This window comes from Cheilinus undulatus, linkage group 11 (assembly GCF_018320785.1).
Source record: "Cheilinus undulatus linkage group 11, ASM1832078v1, whole genome shotgun sequence".
NCBI classification, from domain to species: Eukaryota; Metazoa; Chordata; class Actinopteri; order Labriformes; family Labridae; genus Cheilinus; species Cheilinus undulatus.
Window position 1 is genome coordinate 50,730,865 of NC_054875.1, and position 23,475 is coordinate 50,754,339.

A 23,475-nucleotide genomic window follows, 5' to 3' on the forward strand; every position below is an offset into this window, starting at 1 on the left:
TCCCGAAAACCTTCAGGAAAACTCCCCTCAACTTTTTAACCAAAGTCCCAAAAATTTACAAATATATGCTCCAAAATTTAATGCAAAAGATGAAAATTCTCCAAAACATGCAAAAAATTTCCCTGAACTTCCATAAAATTGTGCGTGGGCAGCTGAAACATCTGGAAAGGAACTATCAATGCTGGACAGTACAGAGAGCTTTAGAGCAGGGACACTCAACCTGTGGCTCCTGTGATTATTTGTGGCTCTTTTATGTCTTAGTGTAAATATTATTCCCCCAGAAAACCTTAAAAAAGGAAACTTTTCTGCCATTTTCACTTTTTTTGCCACTTTTCACCCATTTAAGCTACCTTTTGCCGTTAAATACATCTTTTTTCCTGCATCTTGGCCATTCTGTCATTTCTTTTTGCCACTTTTCCCCATTTTTTTTCCAATTTTTGCCTTTTTCACAATTTTTTTTGCCACTTTTTACCCATTTAAGCTACCCCTTTTGCCATTAAATACCACTTGTTTCCTTTTGTTGCCCATTTTTGCTACTCTTGTCAGCTTTTCGCCCATTTTAGTGGCTTTTCACTCATTTCTTTGCCACATTTTTGCCACTTTTGGACGATTCTTTGCCTCCTGCAACTCATTTTTTGTCACTTCTCACCCATTTTTGCTGCTTTTGACCATATTTTCCCCCTTTAACTAATTTTATTGCTACTTTAAGCTGTTTTTGTCACTTTTCACCCCTTAGATTGTGGCTCTTGCACAGGTATTTTTCAACAGTTTGGCTCTTTGGTTCAGTATCACTGCTTTAGAGCAACACATGCTCCCATCCAGACAACGTCTCTGTCAGCGAAGGCCCTGACTATTTCAGCGACCCAACTTTTTTGGAAACCGCCCCTTTAGATCACTACAGCTCTTCAGCAGTGTCTGATGTGTTAACTGTGAAGTTCCACTGTTTTAGTTCAGCTCCTTTTATTAAAATAAAGTCTTCTCCTCTAATCTCTGTCGATCTTCGTGCATGTTTGGATCTCTTTGCCCACTGCTGAGCCTCCTTTAAAAACCTCAGTCTAGGTCCGGGAGTCCGGACAGGACCAGGACTACATATCCCATCATCCCTCGGTGTCACACAACAACAAACGAGAGGCTGAGAGCAGCTGGGAGAGAAGAGGACAGGCAGGCTGCGTAGAGAGGAGAAGGACAGTTTCTCTTCCACATCCATGGAGGATCTGACCGCAGCAGGGCTCAGGAGTCATGGCTAAAGACCAGGAAGTGGAGCGGATCGCGAAAAAGCTGGATAAAATGGTGCAGAAGAAGAACACGGTGAGTGAAAGCAGGCGATCAGGTGATGAGCTCTACCTTTGACTGCTGAGAGGGAAGGTTCTGGAAACGAGGCCGGTGTGTTTGTCCTCTGCTCAGTGCACCGTGGAAAAGGACTCACACACGCTGCTGGTCTAAGGTTTAGGACTCACACACGCTGCTGGTCTAAGGTTTAGGACTCACACACGCTGCTGGTCTAAGGTTTAGGACTCACACACGCTGCTGGTCTGAGGTTTAGGACTCACACACGCTGCTGGTCTAAGGTTTAGGACTCACACACGCTGCTGGTCTAAGGTTTAGGACTCACACACGCTGCTGGTCTGAGGTTTAGGACTCACACACGCTGCTGGTCTAAGGTTTAGGACTCACACACGCTGCTGGTCTAAGGTTTAGGACTCACACACGCTGCTGGTCTAAGGTTTAGGACTCACACACGCTGCTGGTCTGAGGTTTAGGACTCACACACGCTGCTGGTCTGAGGTTTAGGACTCACACACGCTGCTGGTCTGAGGTTTAGGACTCACACACGCTGCTGGTCTGAGGTTTAGGACTCACACACGCTGCTGGTCTGAGGTTTAGGACTCACACACGCTGCTGGTCTGAGGTTTAGGACTCACACACGCTGCTGGTCTCAGGTTTAGGACTCACACGCTGCTGGTCTAAGGTTTAGGACTCACACACGCTGCTGGTCTAAGGTTTAGGACTCACACACGCTGCTGGTCTAAGGTTTAGGACTCACACACGCTGCTGGTCTGAGGTTTAGGACTCACACACGCTGCTGGTCTGAGGTTTAGGACTCACACGCTGCTGTTCTGAGGTTTAGGACTCACACGCTGCTGGTCTGAGGTTTAGGACTCACACGCTGCTGGTCTGAGGTTTAGGACTCACACGCTGCTGGTCTGAGGTTTAGGACTCACACAAGCTGCTGGTCTAAGGTTTAGGACTCACACACGCTGCTGGTCTAAGGTTTAGGACTCACACGCTGCTGGTCTGAGGTTTAGGACTCACACACGCTGCTGGTCTAAGGTTTAGGACTCACACACGCTGCTGGTCTAAGGTTTAGGACTCACACACGCTGCTGGTCTAAGGTTTAGGACTCACACACGCTGCTGGTCTAAGGTTTAGGACTCACACACGCTGCTGGTCTGAGGTTTAGGACTCACACACGCTACTGGTCTGAGGTTTAGGACTCACACGCGCTGCTGGTCTGAGGTTTAGGACTCACACGCGCTGCTGGTCTGAGGTTTAGGACTCACACACGCTGCTGGTCTAAGGTTTAGGACTCACACACGCTGCTGGTCTAAGGTTTAGGACTCACACACGCTGCTGGTCTAAGGTTTAGGACTCACACACGCTGCTGGTCTGAGGTTTAGGACTCACACACGCTGCTGGTCTGAGGTTTAGGACTCACACACGCTGCTGGTCTGAGGTTTAGGACTCACACACGCTGCTGGTCTAAGGTTTAGGACTCACACACGCTGCTGGTCTGAGGTTTAGGACTCACACACGCTGCTGGTCTAAGGTTTAGGACTCACACACGCTGCTGGTCTAAGGTTTAGGACTCACACACGCTGCTGGTCTGAGGTTTAGGACTCACACACGCTGCTGGTCTGAGGTTTAGGACTCACACACGCTGCTGGTCTAAGGTTTAGGACTCACACACGCTGCTGGTCTAAGGTTTAGGACTCACACGCTGCTGGTCTAAGTTTTAGGACTCACACGCTGCTGGTCTGAGGTTTAGGACTCACGCGCTGCTGGTCTGAGGTTTAGGACTCACACACGCTGCTGGTCTAAGGTTTAGGACTCACACACGCTGCTGGTCTAAGGTTTAGGACTCACACACGCTGCTGGTCTGAGGTTTAGGACTCACACACGCTGCTGGTCTGAGGTTTAGGACTCACACGCTGCTGTTCTGAGGTTTAGGACTCACACACGCTGCTGGTCTAAGGTTTAGGACTCACACGCTGCTGGTCTGAGGTTTAGGACTCACACGCTGCTGGTCTAAGGTTTAGGACTCACACACGCTGCTGGTCTAAGGTTTAGGACTCACACACGCTGCTGGTCTAAGGTTTAGGACTCACACACGCTGCTGGTCTGAGGTTTAGGACTCACACACGCTGCTGGTCTGAGGTTTAGGACTCACACACGCTGCTGGTCTAAGGTTTAGGACTCACACACGCTGCTGGTCTGAGGTTTAGGACTCACACACGCTGCTGGTCTGAGGTTTAGGACTCACACACGCTGCTGGTCTAAGGTTTAGGACTCACACACGCTGCTGGTCTAAGGTTTAGGACTCACACACGCTGCTGGTCTGAGGTTTAGGACTCACACACGCTGCTGGTCTGAGGTTTAGGACTCACACACGCTGCTGGTCTGAGGTTTAGGACTCACACACGCTGCTGGTCTGAGGTTTAGGACTCACACGCGCTGGTCTGAGGTTTAGGACTCACACGCTGCTGTTCTGAGGTTTAGGACTCACACACGCTGCTGGTCTAAGGTTTAGGACTCACACGCTGCTGGTCTAAGTTTTAGGACTCACACACGCTGCTGGTCTGAGGTTTAGGACTCACACACGCTGCTGGTCTGAGGTTTAGGACTCACACACGCTGCTGGTCTGAGGTTTAGGACTCACACAAGCTGCTGGTCTAAGGTTTAGGACTCACACACGCTGCTGGTCTAAGGTTTAGGACTCACACGCTGCTGGTCTGAGGTTTAGGACTCACACACGCTGCTGGTCTAAGGTTTAGGACTCACACACGCTGCTGGTCTAAGGTTTAGGACTCACACACGCTGCTGGTCTGAGGTTTAGGACTCACACACGCTGCTGGTCTGAGGTTTAGGACTCACACACGCTGCTGGTCTGAGGTTTAGGACTCACACGCTGCTGGTCTAAGGTTTAGGACTCACACACGCTGCTGGTCTAAGGTTTAGGACTCACACACGCTGCTGGTCTTATGTTTATGACTCACACGCTGCTGGTCTAAGGTTTAGGACTCACACACGCTGCTGGTCTGAGGTTTAGGACTCACACACGCTGCTGGTCTAAGGTTTAGGACTCACACACGCTGCTGGTCTGAGGTTTAGGACTCACACACGCTGCTGGTCTAAGGTTTAGGACTCACACACGCTGCTGGTCTGAGGTTTAGGACTCACACACGCTGCTGGTCTAAGGTTTAGGACTCACACACGCTGCTGGTCTGAGGTTTAGGACTCACACGCTGCTGGTCTAAGGTTTAGGACTCACACACGCTGCTGGTCTAAGTTTTAGGACTCACACACGCTGCTGGTCTGAGGTTTAGGACTCACACACGCTGCTGGTCTAAGGTTTAGGACTCACACACGCTGCTGGTCTGAGGTTTAGGACTCACACACGCTGCTGGTCTAAGGTTTAGGACTCACACACGCTGCTGGTCTAAGGTTTAGGACTCACACACGCTGCTGGTCTGAGGTTTAGGACTCACACACGCTGCTGGTCTGAGGTTTAGGACTCACACACGCTGCTGGTCTGAGGTTTAGGACTCACACACGCTGCTGGTCTGAGGTTTAGGACTCACACACGCTGCTGGTCTGAGGTTTAGGACTCACACACGCTGCTGGTCTAAGGTTTAGGACTCACACACGCTGCTGGTCTAAGGTTTAGGACTCACACGCTGCTGGTCTGAGGTTTAGGACTCACACACGCTGCTGGTCTTAGGTTTAGGACTCACACACGCTGCTGGTCTGTGGTGTAGGACTCACACGCTGCTGGTCTAAGGTTTAGGACTCACACGCTGCTGGTCTGAGGTTTAGGACTCACACGCTGCTGGTCTGAGGTTTAGGACTCACACGCTGCTGGTCTGAGTTTTTGGACTCACACGCTGCTGGTCTAAGGTTTAGGACTCACACACGCTGCTGGTCTAAGGTTTAGGACTCACACACGCTGCTGGTCTGAGGTTTAGGACTCACACACGCTGCTGGTCTGAGGTTTAGGACTCACACACGCTGCTGGTCTGAGGTTTAGGACTCACACGCGCTGCTGGTCTAAGGTTTAGGACTCACACGCGCTGCTGGTCTGAGGTTTAGGACTCACACGCGCTGCTGGTCTGAGGTTTAGGACTCACACACGCTGCTGGTCTGAGGTTTAGGACTCACACACGCTGCTGGTCTGAGGTTTAGGACTCACACACGCTGCTGGTCTGAGGTTTAGGACTCACACACGCTGCTGGTCTGAGGTTTAGGACTCACACGCGCTGGTCTAAGGTTTAGGACTCACACACGCTGCTGGTCTGAGGTTTAGGACTCACACACGCTGCTGGTCTAAGGTTTAGGACTCACACACGCTGCTGGTCTGAGGTTTAGGACTCACACACGCTGCTGGTCTAAGGTTTAGGACTCACACACGCTGCTGGTCTAAGGTTTAGGACTCACACACGCTGCTGGTCTGAGGTTTAGGACTCACACACGCTGCTGGTCTGAGGTTTAGGACTCACACACGCTGCTGGTCTGAGGTTTAGGACTCACACACGCTGCTGGTCTAAGGTTTAGGACTCACACACGCTGCTGGTCTGAGGTTTAGGACTCACACACGCTGCTGGTCTAAGGTTTAGGACTCACACGCTGCTGGTCTAAGTTTTAGGACTCACACACGCTGCTGGTCTAAGGTTTAGGACTCACACACGCTGCTGGTCTGAGGTTTAGGACTCACACACGCTGCTGGTCTGAGGTTTAGGACTCACACACGCTGCTGGTCTAAGGTTTAGGACTCACACACGCTGCTGGTCTAAGGTTTAGGACTCACACACGCTGCTGGTCTAAGGTTTAGGACTCACACACGCTGCTGGTCTGAAGGTTTAGGACTCACACACGCTGCTGGTCTGAGGTTTAGGACTCACACGCTGCTGGTCTAAGGTTTAGGACTCACACACGCTGCTGGTCTAAGGTTTAGGACTCACACACGCTGCTGGTCTAAGGTTTAGGACTCACACACGCTGCTGGTCTGAGGTTTAGGACTCACACACGCTGCTGGTCTAAGGTTTAGGACTCACACACGCTGCTGGTCTGAGGTTTAGGACTCACACGCTGCTGGTCTGAGGTTTAGGACTCACACACGCTGCTGGTCTAAGGTTTAGGACTCACACATGCTGCTGGTCTAAGGTTTAGGACTCACACACGCTGCTGGTCTAAGGTTTAGGACTCACACACGCTGCTGGTCTGAGGTTTAGGACTCACACACGCTGCTGGTCTAAGGTTTAGGACTCACACACGCTGCTGGTCTGAGGTTTAGGACTCACACACGCAGCTGGTCTGAGGTTTAGGATTCACACACGCTGCTGGTCTGATTATTAGGACTATCACACTCTGCTGGTCTAAGTTTTAGGAATCTCACACGCTGCTGGTCTAAGGTTTAGGACTCACACACGCTGCTGGTCTAAGGTTTAGGACTCACACACGCTGCTGGTCTAAGGTTTAGGACTCACACACGCTGCTGGTCTAAGGTTTAGGACTCACACACGCTGCTGGTCTAAGTTTTAGGACTCACACACGCTGCTGGTCTGAGGTTTAGGACTCACACGCTGCTGTTCTGAGGTTTAGGACTCACACACGCTGCTGGTCTAAGGTTTAGGACTCACACGCTGCTGGTCTAAGTTTTAGGACTCACACACGCTGCTGGTCTAAGGTTTAGGACTCACACGCGCTGCTGGTCTGAGGTTTAGGACTCACACATGCTGCTGGTCTAAGGTTTAGGACTCACACACGCTGCTGGTCTGAGGTTTAGGACTCACACACGCTGCTGGTCTAAGGTTTAGGACTCACACACGCTGCTGGTCTAAGGTTTAGGACTCACACACGCTGCTGGTCTGAGGTTTAGGACTCACACACGCTGCTGGTCTAAGGTTAGGACTCACACACGCTGCTGGTCTGTGGGTTAGGACTCACCCACGCTGCTGTTCTGAGGTTTAGGACTCACACACGCTGCTGGTCTAAGGTTTAGGACTCACACGCTGCTGGTCTAAGTTTTAGGACTCACACACGCTGCTGGTCTAAGGTTTAGGACTCACACGCGCTGCTGGTCTGAGGTTTAGGACTCACACATGCTGCTGGTCTAAGGTTTAGGACTCACACACGCTGCTGGTCTGAGGTTTAGGACTCACACACGCTGCTGGTCTAAGTTTTAGGACTCACACACGCTGCTGGTCTAAGTTTTAGGACTCACACACGCTGCTGGTCTGAGGTTTAGGACTCACACACGCTGCTGGTCTGAGGTTTAGGACTCACACACGCTGCTGGTCTAAGGTTTAGGACTCACACACGCTGCTGGTCTGAGGTTTAGGACTCACACACGCTGCTGGTCTGAGGTTTAGGACTCACACACGCTGCTGGTCTAAGGTTTAGGACTCACACACGCTGCTGGTCTGAGGTTTAGGACTCACACACGCTGCTGGTCTGAGGTTTAGGACTCACACACGCTGCTGGTCTAAGGTTTAGGACTCACACACGCTGCTGGTCTAAGGTTTAGGACTCACACACGCTACTGGTCTGAGGTTTAGGACTCACACACGCTGCTGGTCTAAGGTTAAGGACTCACACACGCTGCTGGTCTAAGGTTTAGGACTCACACGCTGCTGGTCTAAGATTTAGGACTCACACGCTACTGGTCTGAGGTTTAGGACTCACACACGCTGCTGGTCTAAGGTTAAGGACTCACACACGCTGCTGGTCTGAGGTTTAGGACTCACACACGCTGCTGGTCTAAGGTTTAGGACTCACACACGCTGCTGGTCTAAGGTTTAGGACTCACACACGCTGCTGGTCTAAGGTTTAGGACTCACACGCTGCTGGTCTGAGGTTTAGGACTCACACGCTGCTGGTCTAAGGTTTAGGACTCACACACGCTGCTGGTCTAAGGTTTAGGACTCACACACGCTGCTGGTCTAAGGTTTAGGACTCACACGCTGCTGGTCTGAGGTTTAGGACTCACACGCTGCTGGTCTGAGGTTTAGGACTCACACGCTGCTGGTCTAAGGTTTAGGACTCACACACGCTGCTGGTCTAAGGTTTAGGACTCACACACGCTGCTGGTCTAAGGTTTAGGACTCACACACGCTGCTGGTCTGAGGTTTAGGACTCACACACGCTGCTGGTCTAAGGTTTAGGACTCACACACGCTGCTGGTCTAAGGTTTAGGACTCACACACGCTGCTGGTCTAAGGTTTAGGACTCACACACGCTGCTGGTCTAAGGTTTAGGACTCACACACGCTGCTGGTCTGAGGTTTAGGACTCACACACGCTGCTGGTCTAAGGTGTAGGACTCACACACGCTGCTGGTCTGAGGTTTAGGACTCACACACGCTGCTGGTCTAAGGTTTAGGACTCACACACGCTGCTGGTCTGAGGTTTAGGACTCACACACGCTGCTGGTCTAAGGTTTAGGACTCACACACGCTGCTGGTCTAAGGTTTAGGACTCACACACGCTGCTGGTCTAAGGTTTAGGACTCACACACGCTGCTGGTCTAAGGTTTAGGACTCACACACGCTGCTGGTCTGAGGTTTAGGACTCACACACGCTGCTGGTCTAAGGTTTAGGACTCACACACGCTGCTGGTCTGAGGTTTAGGACTCACACGCTGCTGGTCTGACTCCCTACAGGGTCAGGGTTTAAGGTCTAGGACTCCCTACAGGGTCAGGGTTTAAGGTCTAGAGACAGTCTGGCAGTCAGTCTCTGCAGCTGTTGGTCCAGGAGCTTCAGCTGCTGATTATCAGATCAGCTTGTGAAGCTCTTAACCCGGGTTAACTTTAGTCTGAGTCTACCCTGAGAGGGAGAGGGGTCGGGGGTCAGAGATGGTGATGTCATCCAGGCTCCCCCCTGCAGCTGTCCTTCCCTCCAGAGCTGGATGAGCAGCAGGGACAGCAGGGTGGTGTCCCTGAACCTCCTACAGCCATCACTGACAGATCAGCTGCTGAGAGCACAGATGTGCTGGGGCAGAGGACTGAAATACTCAAACACCCAGAATGCACTGGGCTCGTTGCCTCTGTTTCCTATTGGATGGCGTTGCTAGTGCTGCAGGTGTCCATGTGTTCAGCGTTGCCTGACTCTGTGCTTAAATTGAGCTTGACTTGCAGTGCGTATGAAGTCTTCACTTTTACCCTCTTATTGATTAGAAAATAAGTCAAAAAACTTTATTTATAGAACACGTGCTTTCAGCCAATCAAAGTGCTTCACACTCAAAGCATAACGAGAAACAGCCAGACATTACAGATCATAGACAAGACACAACAACATGGCAGAGAGCACACATTCAACTGAGAGGAGAATGTTTCTTTGATTGGAGAAGTCTCTAAGCTGAAAGCCAGCAATCGTGGTCAAAACCAGTTTGCTTTTTTGACAAAAAATGAAACCCCCTCTTTAATACCAGAGTGAAAACAGATTTCTACAACGTGATCCAGTTGAATAAAAACCTGTAATGTAAAGTGGCTGCAGGAATATTCTCCTCCTTTAACGTGACAGCAGGCTCACAGTTAGTGAGATGGGGATCAGCTGAGGTCAATGACTGTAGAGTCTGGAGGGTCCAGTCACTGGTTCATCAGTATTCATGGCTACCATTGCACCATGAAGACAAAAGAACACTCAAAGCAACTCAGTTTGAGTCTAAACTACATGCATGGATGCCCAGCATGCCAAGTGTGCAACTATTGGTAGATTAGATATCAGGAAAGTGTCATTATCGTGGATGTTTCCTCCCTTGACTGTGTCTGAACACCGAGGGAAGAACTGGAGAAACTCCTGGAGCGGAACATGAACAGACGGTTCAGAATGATTGGCTCTGACATTTGAGGGTCTGTGATGACATTCAGATCCTTGTACTCTAATCTGGAGTTCTCCTCCTCCTGCAGCTCCAACAGCCTCCTCTCTTCTGGATGTTTCTGTGGGAATGTGTGTCCATTCATCCTGTAGAGCATTCATGAGGTCAGGCTCTGATGTTGGACCAGAAGGCCTGGACCACAATCTCTGCTCCAGTTCACCCCAAAGGTGCTGGATGGGGTTGAGGTCAGGACTCTAGTCTTTCTAGTCCTTCTCTGGTCTCTGGTCCACAGTCCTGCTGGAACAGAAAAGGGCCTTCCCCAAACTGTTGGAAGCATAGCATTGTCCAGAATGTCTTGGTCTGCTGAAGCATTAAGATCGGCCTTCACTGGAGATAAGGGGTCTAGACCAGACCCTGAAAACCAGCCCCATACCATTATCCCTCCTCCACCAAACTTCACAGTCAGACAGGTAACGTTCTCCCAGCACCCTCCACACCCAGTCTCACCCAGGCTGTTACCGTGGAAACCCATTCATGAAGCTCCTGCTGCAGTTTTAGTGTTGACTTTAATACCAGAGGAAGTTCAGAACTCTTCAGCGATGGAATCAGCAGAGACTTGGAGACTTTTACCCATGACCCTTAGCAGTCGTTGACCCTGCTCTGTGGTTTTACCTGGTCTTCCTGTTCATGGCTGAGCAGCTGTTGTTCCTAAACTCTTCCACTCTCTAATAACATCACTGACAGCTGACTGGAATGTCCAGCAGGGATGAAGATTCACCAACAGTCTTCTTCATGGAGCTCTAGTCTCTGGCAGTGAATGTGTTTTGTGCTGAGAGTGAATCAGGATGCCCAGAATTTTAACTCTAGCTGAAGATATGAAAACTCTCTCTGTCCTGCTGATATATCGGCAGACTGTGCGTTCGTACCAAAATGCTTATGATGAGCATTAGGTTTGTACAGCTTTAAAGAGAACCTGCAGACCTCTCAGCACTCTAAGTGATCCCAGAATGCTTTGCAAAAAGAAACGTGGGGAGGTGACTCTTTCTCCTGGTGCCTTACTGCTGAGTAAAAACTGCTGATTTATCTATGAGGGAGTTTATGTGATCGCCACATGGCCTCTATCAAAACCAGTAATTAAGCAGCAGAGGTGGGCGGAGTTGGAAGCACGTCTCTACGCTATTGCAGTTGTTTAAATGTGGAGCCCCCTGGTGGCAGAATTTATTTTTAGGGGGCATAACCCAAAAAGTCAGACTTTTTTGGTAACTTAAGGTTTGAATTTGAGCAGGAAGATCCAAAGTGTGTTGGTGTTTGGAACTACCAAAATAAAAGCCTCTAATATCTCTACTCTTTCTTTGATACTGTGGTGTAATGACTGACTGATATTCTTGTTTAACGCTAAATATTTCCCTTTATACCGACCCACTCCACCTCTTTTTAGATAGAGGAGCCTTTCTTTGATTTTTTAGGTCTTCATGTGTTTCTGATGGGTAGAAACACTGAATTCAAGACATCTGAGTAATCCAGCTGTCTGTAAAGATACAGACGATCACTCCTCGTCTCTCCTGATGGTCTCTTTTCTCTCTGTTCCTCCGTTCATCCCTCCATCTATACGTCTCCTCTCTGTTTTGACTATGTGGCAGCGTGGGAACGCGTCCAGCTTTTCTTCCCTGTAGGAGCGTCCCATTTATCACAGAAAGCATGAATGTCTCCCCTTCTTCTCTTTTGTCTGTATCTCACACTCTCCTGTGTTTCAGGGAGCCATTATTTGTGTCTCTATCCTCCTCTCCTCTCAGATGTTCGCTGCAGAGCGTCCTGTCTGGAGTTTGTCGGCTGCTGAATACGTTTAATGTGCTCAAATATTAAATCCCTGGCGCCGTCATGAATGCTGCTAAGTCCTCAGTGATGAATGGATCCTTAAAGTCAGTCTTTGGGCTCCATCACTCTCTCTCTGGCCTTTAGTGGACAGAGAGCGATGGTCTTTGAGTGACAGATGTGGGTGGGCGTGTCTGAGAGGCCGACCTTGACTCTCTGTTCAGGTGAATAATGGCTCTGAAACCAGTCAGTCAGAGGAGACTTCTCTGATTATGAACTAAACACAAACACCATGTCCTTCCTGGGTTTTTAGAGAAGGACTGATGGTCGTCTCCAGAGGTCTTTTCGTCTTTAGGGTTCATAAACGGGGATCAGTGACGTCGTCTGGTCTCAGGACAGGGAAGAACACAGTTGTTTCCTTAATTTTAAAACCTGTTCAAACTTCTATTTATCGTTTGTGACCTTATAATCAGTTTTTACTCTGAGTGTTTCACTGTAAATGGAAATCAGATAAAGACTTGTTTTGAATGTTTTATATGTGTTTCAAATCTGTAAATCTGACAGAAAGAGGACCCACTGATCTCCTTCTGTGTTTTCTGAGTCAGGATTCGTCTTAAAGGTTTCTGGTTTTTGTCTTCAGGACGGAGCTCTGGACCTGCTGAGGGAACTGAAGAACATCAAGATGTCTCTGGAGACCCTGCAGGTAAGAAAGCCGACCCTGAAATTGGAAGCCACTGCAGAGATCCCAACGCTGTCAATGAAATGAGAACTACGTCAGTCAACAGCAGACAGAGACCTACCTGTCGCTGGTGCTGCTGGTTAGATGTGACTGGTCTTTAAATGCAGGAAGAGGGTTTTTAAAAAGGTATAAAAAATGTTAAATTTGAAGTCTGATTTTTTGGAGACAACCCAAAACTGCAGCGGCGTCTTCCACAGACCCGGGCTCCGTACATGCAGGCTGCAGGTAGTGACTGCTGACAACCCTCACCCTAGAGCAGTGGTTCTCCACCCTGCTAAACCAAAGAGCCAAACTGCTGAAAAATACCTTTGCAAGCCACGATCTAAGCGGTGAAAGTGGCAAAAAACAGGTTGAAGTAGCAATAAAAATAAGTCAAAGGTGGCAAAAATGATCATAAAGCAGCAAAAATGAATGAAAGGGGTGAAAATGTGAAGGAAAAGGTAGAAAAAAGAGTCAAAGTAGCAAAAGTAGGAAAAAAATGGTCCAAAAGTGGCAAAAACAAGGCGATAAAACGAATGAAAAGTGAAAAAAATGGGCAAAAAACAGTCAAGAATGGGCAAAAAACGGGAAAATAGGAAAAAAGTGGTATTTGATGGCAAAAGAATGCTTAAATGGGAAAAAATGGTGAAAAGGGGAAAAATGGGATAGAAGTGGTCAAAAGAAGTGGTAAAAATGGGCACAAAATAGGAAACTATAGTATTTAATGGCAAAAGGCAGATTAAATGGGCAAAAAGTGGCAAAAATGGTTAAAAAAATGACCAAAAATTGGACAGAAATTGGCAAAAATGGGCAAAAAGTGGCAAAAAAGTGGTATTTAATTAACAAAAAGTAGCTTAAATGGGCAAAAGGTGGCAAAAAAAGTTTAAAAAATGGCAAAAATTGGGCAAAAAGTAAAGAAAAAAGTAGTATTTAACTACAAAAGATAGATTAAACTAGTGAAAAGGGGCAAAAAATGGTAAAAAGGGAAAACAAGTTTCCCTTTTTCAAGGTTTTCTTGTGGAATAATATTGAAAATAAGACATAAAAGAGCCACATGTGGCTCCAGAGCCACAGGTTGAGAACCACTGCCCTAGAGCCTGGCTCACAGCTGCTCCCACTGCTAACATCATATAAGATAAAAACTTAGCAGGAAATCAAAAACACTGAGAAAACAGTGAAGAGAGAGCTGAGCGAGAGCAGAGGTAGAGCTCTGACCAGTCTGACATTCTGTCTCATTCATCACGGCCAATCAGAGCGATGAAGCCCGTGTGGTTAGTGAGCATGTGCAGCTCTGGAGGAAACTCGCCACAGTAGCCGCTACAGCTGCTAACTATTACTGGAGCTGGCTAGTGAATAAACACTACAGCTGCAGCACTGTGCAGAACTTTGAGGCATGTTTGTGTCAGAATCTGAGGCTGTAGTCAGATGTAGATGTGGAGAGAAGGCTGAGGGAACCATCAGGAGGGGAGGAGGATTGGCACAACCCCATCGTTCTCTGGATGTCCCTGCATGTTTCCAGGGGTATGGGGAAATGATCTGTCCACTCTTTTAGGGCGGAGTCAGGGGTGGATGTAGAGAGTAAGGCAGTAAGTAGGGCATTGGTTCTCAACCCTGGGGTCGGGACCCCATTTGGGGTCGCGAGACACTTAGATGGGGTCACCAGGTGCCTTAAAAAAATGAAGAATAATTTTAAAAGGATTTTTTTCACATCCAAATTTTGTTACTATTATTTAACCCTTTTTTAGAACCATTTTTGCCTCTCTTTTACACCAATTTCGCCACATTTGAACTCATTTCCATTATTGGCACTATTAACCCTTTTAGCTGCTTTCTGCAACCATTTTTACCAGCTTAACCCATTTCTGCTAATTTCTGCCCATCTTTCTGCCTCAGTTACCAATTTTTGCCAATTCAAACAGATTTTCCCACTTCTAAATTCCATTTCATTGAATTTTTAACCCATTTATGCCACTTTTAACTTATTTCTACCACTTCTTCATCATTTTTTACCACTTCTTTTGACCATTTAACCAATTTTTTTCCCATTATTTGCTTATTTTTGCCACTTTTATCTAATCCCTGCCATTTCTAACCCATTTCTGCTACATTTAAAATCCAGTTTTACCATCTTTTCCACACCCTTTTGTTGCCATTTTAACCCATTTTAATTCTGTTTTTAAGAAAAGGGATTTACATTTGTAAAATGGCTTTATACTACGGCACAAATGAATAATAAAAACAGATATTAGTTGCTTTGATAAGAGTGGTTATTATTCAGGTGAAATATAAAATATGGTTATCACAGCTTAACTTCACAGTGGACCATGGTTTTGCTGCTCTTTTGCTGACCCTTATGGGTGGTCTTGTCTGCACATAATTGTTTGTGCAGGGCTGTTGAATCACCTTCAGGTCCAGTGGGGGTCCCCGGTCTCTGGCACCTTTATTTTGGAGGTTGTGGGCTGAAAAGGTTGAGAACCACTGGCCTAGGGTGCTGACATGTATTTCTCCTCTACATTGTTTGAGTTGTTTTGTACATGGGCACAAGGGGGCGCTGGTGAGCACATTATGTGGGTGAGGTGATATACTGTCTGTGTTGTTGTGTACCTGGAGGGTGAAAGAAGCTATGTGTATATATGTCCCTAGAGCCCCTGGTCTTGGATGTTCGCATGACTAGAAGCCCATCAGGGTCTCCAGGCCTATCACCAGGGTTTAAATGACCAGGACAAAAGAGATGCCGTTAAGCTTGACCTTTGCTTGACCTTGGCTGCCGAGCGCCACATGTCGAGCTTGACTCTGCCCCCAACTAAACAGCTAAACTCCAGCTGTAGCTCCCACCTCCTTCTCCATATATGATGCTGAGTGATCTGGACTGGTCTCAGGCTGGGAACAGTTTCAGGCTGGAGCTCTCTAAGGTGGATCTACCTAACCACAGACACGACATCTGGCCAACCCAGCTGCTTTCCAAGGTTAAACATTTTTATAATGAACTAATATGTGGATGTTCCCAGGCCTGGAATCTTCCCCTTAATGACAGGAAGCTTTGTTTCCTTGTCATCCGTCTGATCCGTGTTTGAGTCTCCGTGTGTCTACATGTCAGTGAAAGAGAAGTTCTCTGACATGCAGCAGCAGGAACAGACTCTCTGTGTCTGTACAGATCTAACCCTGGGGTGTGCCAACAAATCTGGGAGTCTGCCTCAGACAGAAAGTCTTAGACTCCTGATGAAGATGAAAAAGCCAACTGAATATGTTTATCTTGTTTTTTTACCCATGAATAATTCTGTCAGTCATTTATTTAATTCACTCTCTTTTCTAAAACGTCTTTAAGAATTTGACTTCTCTTATAAAGTCTTTGTAATTCTTCCTCAACATTGACTGAAAGTCAGTTAGAAATAAAAGTGAACTGAGATTGGCGTAGAAAAAGAATGCAACAATATTATTATGCAGTGATTAATGACACCACAGAGTCAGATACAGAGCTGTGAATAAGTATCTGCCCCCTTTCTGATCCCTGAGGTTTTTGCATATTTATCACACTTAAATGTCTCTGATCATTAAACTAGTTTTAATATTTCACAAAGACAGACCAAGTTAACAGCAATAACTGAAATCAAGTGTTTGTGATAACTGCTGATGAGTCTTTCTCATTGCTGTGGAGGAATGTTGTCCCACTCTTCCTCACAGAATTGTTGTAACTCAGCCATATTGGGGGGTTTTCCAGCATGAACTGCCGTTTAAGGTCACACCACAGCATCTCAGTTGGATTTAAGTCCAGACTCTGACCTAGCCACTCCACAACCTTCATTTAGTTTATTCTGATCCATTCAGAGGTGGACTTGCTGGTGCGTTCCGGGTCGTTGTCCTGCTGCGTAAACCAAGAGCGCTTGAGCAGGAGGTCATGAACTGATGTCCAGACGTTGGCCTTCAGGATTTTCTGTTAGACAGCAGAATTCATGGTTCCATCAATCACAGCAAGTGGTCCAGGTCCTGGTCCAGACCATCACATGTTTGACTGTTGGCATGATGTTCTTTTTATCGAATGCCGTGTTATTTTTACTCCAGATGTAACGGGACACACACCTTCCAGAAAGTTCCTCTTCTGTCTGGTCAGTCCTCAGAATATTTCCCAGAAATCTCGGGGATCATCAGGATGTTTGAAGTCAAATGTGAGACGAGCCTTTGTGCTCTTTTTTTGTCAGCAGTGGTTTTGGCCTTGGATCTCTCCCATGATGCCGTTGTTGCCCAGTGTCTTTCTGATGGTTGAGTCATGAACTGTGACCTTAACTGAGGCCAGTGAGGCCTGCAGGTCCTTGGATGTGGTTCTGGGTTCTTCTGGGACCTCCTGGATGAGTCGTCATTGCACTCTTGGAGTCATTTTGGTTGGCCAACCACTCCTGAGAAGGTTCACCACTGCTCCCAGTTTTCTCCGTTTGTGGATAATGGCTCTGACCGTGGTTCTCTGGGGTCCCAAAGCCTTGGAAATGTCTTTGTAACTTTCCAGGCTGATAGATTTCAGTCACTTTGTTTCTCATTAGTTCTTGAATTTCTTAGGATGATGGCATGATGCATTTCTTCCTGTGATCATGTAGCCTACTTCACTTTGTCTGACAGCTTCTATTTAAGGGATTTCTACATTCAGCTAATCTGGAGGTAATCAGGCCTGGGTGCGGACAGAGAAACTGAACCCAGCTTATAGAAATTGGTTTGAGGACCTGAAACATTTCAGTGTGATTAAATAGGCTAAAAACTCAGGAATCAGAAAGGGGGCAAATACTTTCTCACTGCACTGTATTATGATGACTGACTGAGTGCTCTCTCTCTCTCTCTCTCTCTCTCTGTCTCTCTCTCTCTCTCTCTGTCTCTCTCTCTCTCTCTCTCTCTCTCTCTCTCTCTCTCTCTCTCTCTCGCTCTCTCTCTCTCTCCCCCTCTCTCTCTCTCTCTCCGTCTGTCTCTCTCTCTCCATCTGTGTCTCTCTCTCCCTCTCTCTCCATCTGTGTCTCTCTCTCCCTCTCTCTTTCTCTCTCTCACACTCTCTCCCTCTCCATCTGTGTCTCTCTCTCCCTCTCTCTCTCTCTCACTCTCTCCCTCTCCATCTGTGTCTCTCTCTCCCTCTCTCTCCGTCTGTGTCTCTCTCTCCCTCTCTCTCCATCTGTGTCTCTCTCTCCCTCTCTCTTTCTCTCTCTCACACTCTCTCCCTCTCCATCTGTGTCTCTCTCTCCCTCTCTCTTTCTCTCTCTCACACTCTCTCCCTCTCCATCTGTGTCTCTCTCTCCCTCTCTCTCTCTCTCACTCTCTCCCTCTCCATCTGTGTCTCTCTCTCCCTCTCTCTCCGTCTGTGTCTCTCTCTCCCTCTCTCTCTGTCTGTGTGTCTCTCTCTCCCTCTCTCTCTGTCTGTGTGTCTCTCTCTCCCTCTCTCTCTGTCTGTGTGTCTCTCTCTCCCTCTCTCTCTGTCTGTGTGTCTCTCTCTCGCTCTCTCCCTCTCCATCTGTGTCTCTCTCTCCCTCTCTCTCCGTCTGTGTCTCTCTCTCCCTCTCTCTCCATCTGTGTCTCTCTCTCCCTCTCTCTCTCTCTCTCTCCCTCTCTCCCTCCCCATCTGTGTCCCTCTCTCTCCCTCTCTCTCCGTCTGTGTCTCTCTCTCCCTCTCTCTCTGTCTGTGTGTCTCTCTCTCCCTCTCTCTCCGTCTGTGTCTCTCTCTCCCTCTCTCTCTGTCTGTGTGTCTCTCTCTCCCTCTCTCTCTGTCTGTGTGTCTCTCTCCCCCTCTCTCTCCGTCTGTGTCTAGTTGACCAGAGTTGGGATGTCGGTGAACGCGGTGAGGAAGCAGAGCTCAGATGAAGAGGTCCAGACTCTGGCCAAAACCCTTATCAAGTCCTGGAAGAAGCTGCTGGGTCAGTGTGGGTCTGTGTTTACAGCTCTGTTCATGTCTACTGTGTTTCTGCATGCTAAAGCTGGTGCGGGGTTGGGGGTCATTTTCACACATAAGGACTTGGATAGTTACATTTCTGCAGGATTTGAACCCTCTGTAGTCCAGCAGACGTGTGCAGCTCCATAAAGTGAGCTCAGCAGGGAAGTTTCCCCACAGTGGAGCTTGTTGGTGGATAAAACTCATGCTGATCACCCTTACACAGCAGATGAGTCGTCCAGCATCCATGTCTGTCGTCAGGTAGATCCATCCTGCAAAGCTCCAATCTGTGACCTTTGGGCTGGAACGAAAACAGTTTGGACCGATCATGGTCATTTAAGGAGAGCGTGGCGGTAGCTACAGACAGGCTTACTGATAGCAGTGGCTACCGCTAGTGTAGCCATCAGCTCAGATGTAGCTTTAGCTACAGTAGAGAAGATGTTTTTGCATGCTCCACCGTTCACACACTAAGGCAGTGTTAGCCTGTAGAGCTCAGGTTGCTACTGTAGCTGCACACGTCTACTACTGCCATGTCGCTCTGATTGGCCTGTAATGAATACGCCACCTTTCTATGGGAGCTTTACTAGATGAGTGTGAAATCTGTCTGACCTGGAGATATGAAACAGTCTCTCCAAGATGTCTGGTCATCACGGCGAGGCCGGTCGGTAAAAATGCAAAAACATCTTCACCAAGTAGATCTGATAAAAGCTTGGCTAAAGCTACATCTGATCTACTAGCTTCACCGGAGGACGACAGTGCTAATAGCTGTAATACAGCTAACCCCTGCTGTAGCTAAATGATGCTGACTGCTCAGTGGGTTCAGACTGGAGCTTTGACAGAAGCCTGAGGACAGACAGGGAGTCTGGATGATTCTTCTGGAAGGTTATCTTGGATGAGAATTTCACATGGATGTTAAAAAGAAAAATGCAAAGCTGCTTCTTTGTACCAACAGCATGTTTGAAAGTTCTTGGTGAGGAGAAGCTGGCTGGAGCCTAGCTGGTAGGAACGTCTAAATAAAGGGCCAGTCCAAAGATGACAGTAGATAGATGTATCAGTCCACAGGGGGGTCAGGATGATCCTGTTAGACCAGGGGTGTCAAACTCAAGGCCCGGGGCCCTAATCCGGCCCGAGGTACAGTTATACCCGGCCTGCAAGATCATATCACATTTTTATTATAAGTGACCCACCCATATGAGGTCTGCAGATTTCCTCCTGTATAAAAATCTCCATTTTACCTTGTTGGTTTGAAATATCCTTGTTAACTCATCAAGAAATGATGAGTTAAAAAGCCAAGAAGGCGGGAAAATAAAATTAATTTTTGTATTCATGTCAAATTTTTAATTTTGCATCACAAAATTAGAACTTAAACTTATGATTTTGGCTTTTAATTTTATATTTTGACCTTTTAGAATGACATTTTAAAATTTTAAGTGACCTTTTCAACTCATGATTTTGAATTTTTATTCCATATTTTGGCCTTTTCAACTCCTAACCAAGACTTTTAATCCTGTATTTTGACCTTTAAAAACCCTGTTTAAAATTTAAAACCCAAGATTTGAATTTTATCTCATATTTTTACCTTTTAAAGTCATGATTTAAAATTGTATGACATATTTTGACATTTAAAATTTATTGTTTAGGCTTTTATCCCTTTTTTCCCTTTTAAACTCATGATTTCAACTTTTTATCTCATATGTTTACCTTTAAACCCAGAACTTTGTCTTTTATATCATATTTTGGCCTTCTGATCTGATTATTTTGACTTCTATATCTTATTTTTACCTTTTAAACTAATGATTTGAAATTTTATTTCATATTTTGATATTTAAAACTTGTGTTTTTTAAATTTTATCTCAAATTTTGACCTATAAAACTTGTGATTTCAAATTTCTATTTAATATTTTTGACTTTTAAAAACTTAATTATGAATTTTATTTTTATGCTTTGACCTTTTTAACTAATATTTGTCTTTTTATCTCAGATGTTGAGACTTTAAATATATAATTTTTACTTTTGTAATGTCAAAATCATCCATCACCGGTATTTTTTTTCTTCCATATATTTTATTAGTGGTGAATATTATGATAGTTTCTGGTGAAATGTTGACCCTGGTAGGCCCTCAGGTTGGACCTAAATCCAGAATCCGGCCCCTGCTGTGACTGAGTTTGACACCCGTGTGTTAGACAGTCTATGAAAACGGTCTGCTCTCTGTACGTGTCTCTCTTTGAGGGCGGAGCCTAAACTACTCTTCACGTATGTTTTTGTCCTTTACCTGCAGATGGTTCAGAGGAGAAGGAGAAGAAGAAGGAAGGCTCTCCTGTTAGGTCCTCATCCACCTCCAAGGACTCTGGCAGCAGTGAGAAAAGGTGTGCAGCACGGTGATGACCTCATAGAAGGTCACCTGAGGTTACAGTTTAAAGCTTCCAGATATTTATGTGCCATTTTCCGTCCTCTGTCCTCTGCAGTAGTAAGAAGTCTGGAGGGTCCCCGACCACCCCGACACCACCAACCACACCCACCACTCCCACCCTCCCCCCTCGGGTCACCTCCTTCCCCCCGGCTCCCGTCACCACTGACAGCGTGAGGAACAAATGCAGAGAGCTGCTGGTGGCGGCGCTGCAGACTGATGGTGAGAGACACGTTTATAAAAAACATCTGAAAATCTCCAGGTGGTCCGGTTTGGTTCAGTGACACCAAAATAGTCCTCAGACACCTGTACCCTCGCATGGAGGGCGGGCTATAAAGGCATGAATGTGACGTCACATGCAACACGAGTCTACCTCTGTGGAAGCTGCCAAAAACATGGGACCGTACGGGTCCATGTTTTGGGATCCTTTCCATCTTTTGCTCTATAGAAACAAAAAAAAAAATCAGACCATACCAACGGTGGAAACAACCTATAAATGTACCTATAAACACAGAAAACAGAATTAAAGACAACTCTAGGTTGTCTTCAGACAGAGTCAGTGGTCTCTGATGAAGCGTTTCAGGTTGTTTCTGTCATGCAGTTGTTGATAATGAGGGCTGTGAAAAAGTGTTTTACATAATATGTCCCCTTTATCAGTGGCTGGGGGATTTTATTGTTGATGAATATTTGGTCTGTTGTGTTCTTAAATGTTGACTGTTTTGTCATTAATGTTAAATAAAACTGTTACTGCATGCAGACTAAAGTCTGTGTTTGATCTCCAGATGACCATCAGACCATTGGAGTGGACTGTGAGCACCTGGCCGCTCAGATTGAAGAGGATATCCTTTCTGATTGGCTGTTCATACTCACTTCATCTGACTGTTCACACACTCTTCATCTGTCTGTTCACACACTCTTCATCTGACTGTTCACACACTCTTCATCTGTCTGTTCACACACTCTTCATCTGTCTGTTCACACACTCTTCATCTGTCTGTTCACACACTCTTCATCTGTCTGTTCACACACTCTTCATCTGACTGTTCACACACTCTTCATCTGACTGTTCACACACTCTTCATCTGACTGTTCACACACTCTTCATCTGTCTGCTCACACTCTTCATCTGTCTGTTCACACTCTTCATCTGACTGTTCACACACTCTTCATCTGTCTGTTCACACTCTTCATCTGACTGTTCACACACTCTTCATCTGTCTGTTCACACACTCTTCATCTGACTGTTCACACACTCTTCATCTGACTGTTCACACACTCTTCATCTGACTGTTCACACACTCTTCATCTGACTGTTCACACACTCTTCATCTGTCTGTTCACACTCTTCATCTGACTGTTCACACACTCTTCATCTGACTGTTCACACACTCTTCATCTGTCTGTTCACACTCTTCATCTGACTGTTCACACACTCTTCATCTGACTGTTCACACACTCTTCATCTGTCTGTTCACACTCTTCATCTGACTGTTCACACACTCTTCATCTGACTGTTCACACACTCTTCATCTGTCTGTTCACACTCTTCATCTGACTGTTCACACACTCTTCATCTGACTGTTCACACACTCTTCATCTGTCTGTTCACACACTCTTCATCTGTCTGTTCACACACTCTTCATCTGACTGTTCACACACTCTTCATCTATCTGTTCACACACTCTTCATCTGACTGTTCACATCTTCATCTGTCTGTTCACACTCTTCATCTGTCTGTTCACACACTCTTCATCTGACTGTTCACACACTCTTCATCTGTCTGTTCACACACTCTTCATCTGTCTGTTCACACACTCTTCATCTGACTGTTCACACACTCTTCATCTGACTGTTCACACACTCTTCATCTGTCTGTTCACACTCTTCATCTGACTGTTCACACACTCTTCATCTGTCTGTTCACACACTCTTCATCTGTCTGTTCACACACTCTTCATCTGTCTGTTCACACACTCTTCATCTGACTGTTCACACACTCTTCATCTGTCTGTTCACACACTCTTCATCTGTCTGTTCACACTCTTCATCTGACTGTTCACATCTTCATCTGTCTGTTCACACTCTTCATCTGTCTGTTCACACTCTTCATCTGTCTGTTCACACTCTTCATCTGACTGTTCACATCTTCATCTGTCTGTTCACACACTCTTCATCTGTCTGTTCACACTCTTCATCTGACTGTTCACACTCTTCATCTGACTGTTCACATCTTCATCTGTCTGTTCACACACTCTTCATCTGTCTGTTCACATCTTCATCTGTCTGTTCACACTCTTCATCTGTCTGTTCACACTCTTCATCTGACTGTTCACACACTCTTCATCTGACTGTTCACACTCTTCATCTGTCTGTTCACACTCTTCATCTGACTGTTCACACACTCTTCATCTGTCTGTTCACACTCTTCATCTGTCTGTTCACACTCTTCATCTGTCTGTTCACACTCTTCATCTGACTGTTCACATCTTCATCTTCCTACACAGGAAAAGAGAAAGAGGATCACACATGAATGAAAGAGTGTGTGTTTCTCTC

The 23,475-nt window shown here is 46.7% G+C and overlaps 1 protein-coding gene across 1 annotated transcript in view; it reads left to right on the top strand.

Annotated features, from left to right (window-relative positions):
* Positions 1 to 1,138: 1,138 nt before the first annotated feature.
* Positions 1,139 to 23,475, top strand: part of tcea2 (transcription elongation factor A (SII), 2) — a 32,107-nt gene continuing 9,770 nt past the window's right edge. The window contains exons 1-6 of the mRNA XM_041799642.1: positions 1,139 to 1,308; positions 12,542 to 12,604; positions 18,396 to 18,501; positions 20,794 to 20,881; positions 20,981 to 21,144; positions 21,705 to 21,761. Of these exons, the coding sequence (XP_041655576.1) occupies positions 1,240 to 1,308; positions 12,542 to 12,604; positions 18,396 to 18,501; positions 20,794 to 20,881; positions 20,981 to 21,144; positions 21,705 to 21,761 (547 nt within the window). The 5' untranslated portion in view covers positions 1,139 to 1,239. The remainder of the gene's footprint in view (positions 1,309 to 12,541; positions 12,605 to 18,395; positions 18,502 to 20,793; positions 20,882 to 20,980; positions 21,145 to 21,704; positions 21,762 to 23,475) is intronic.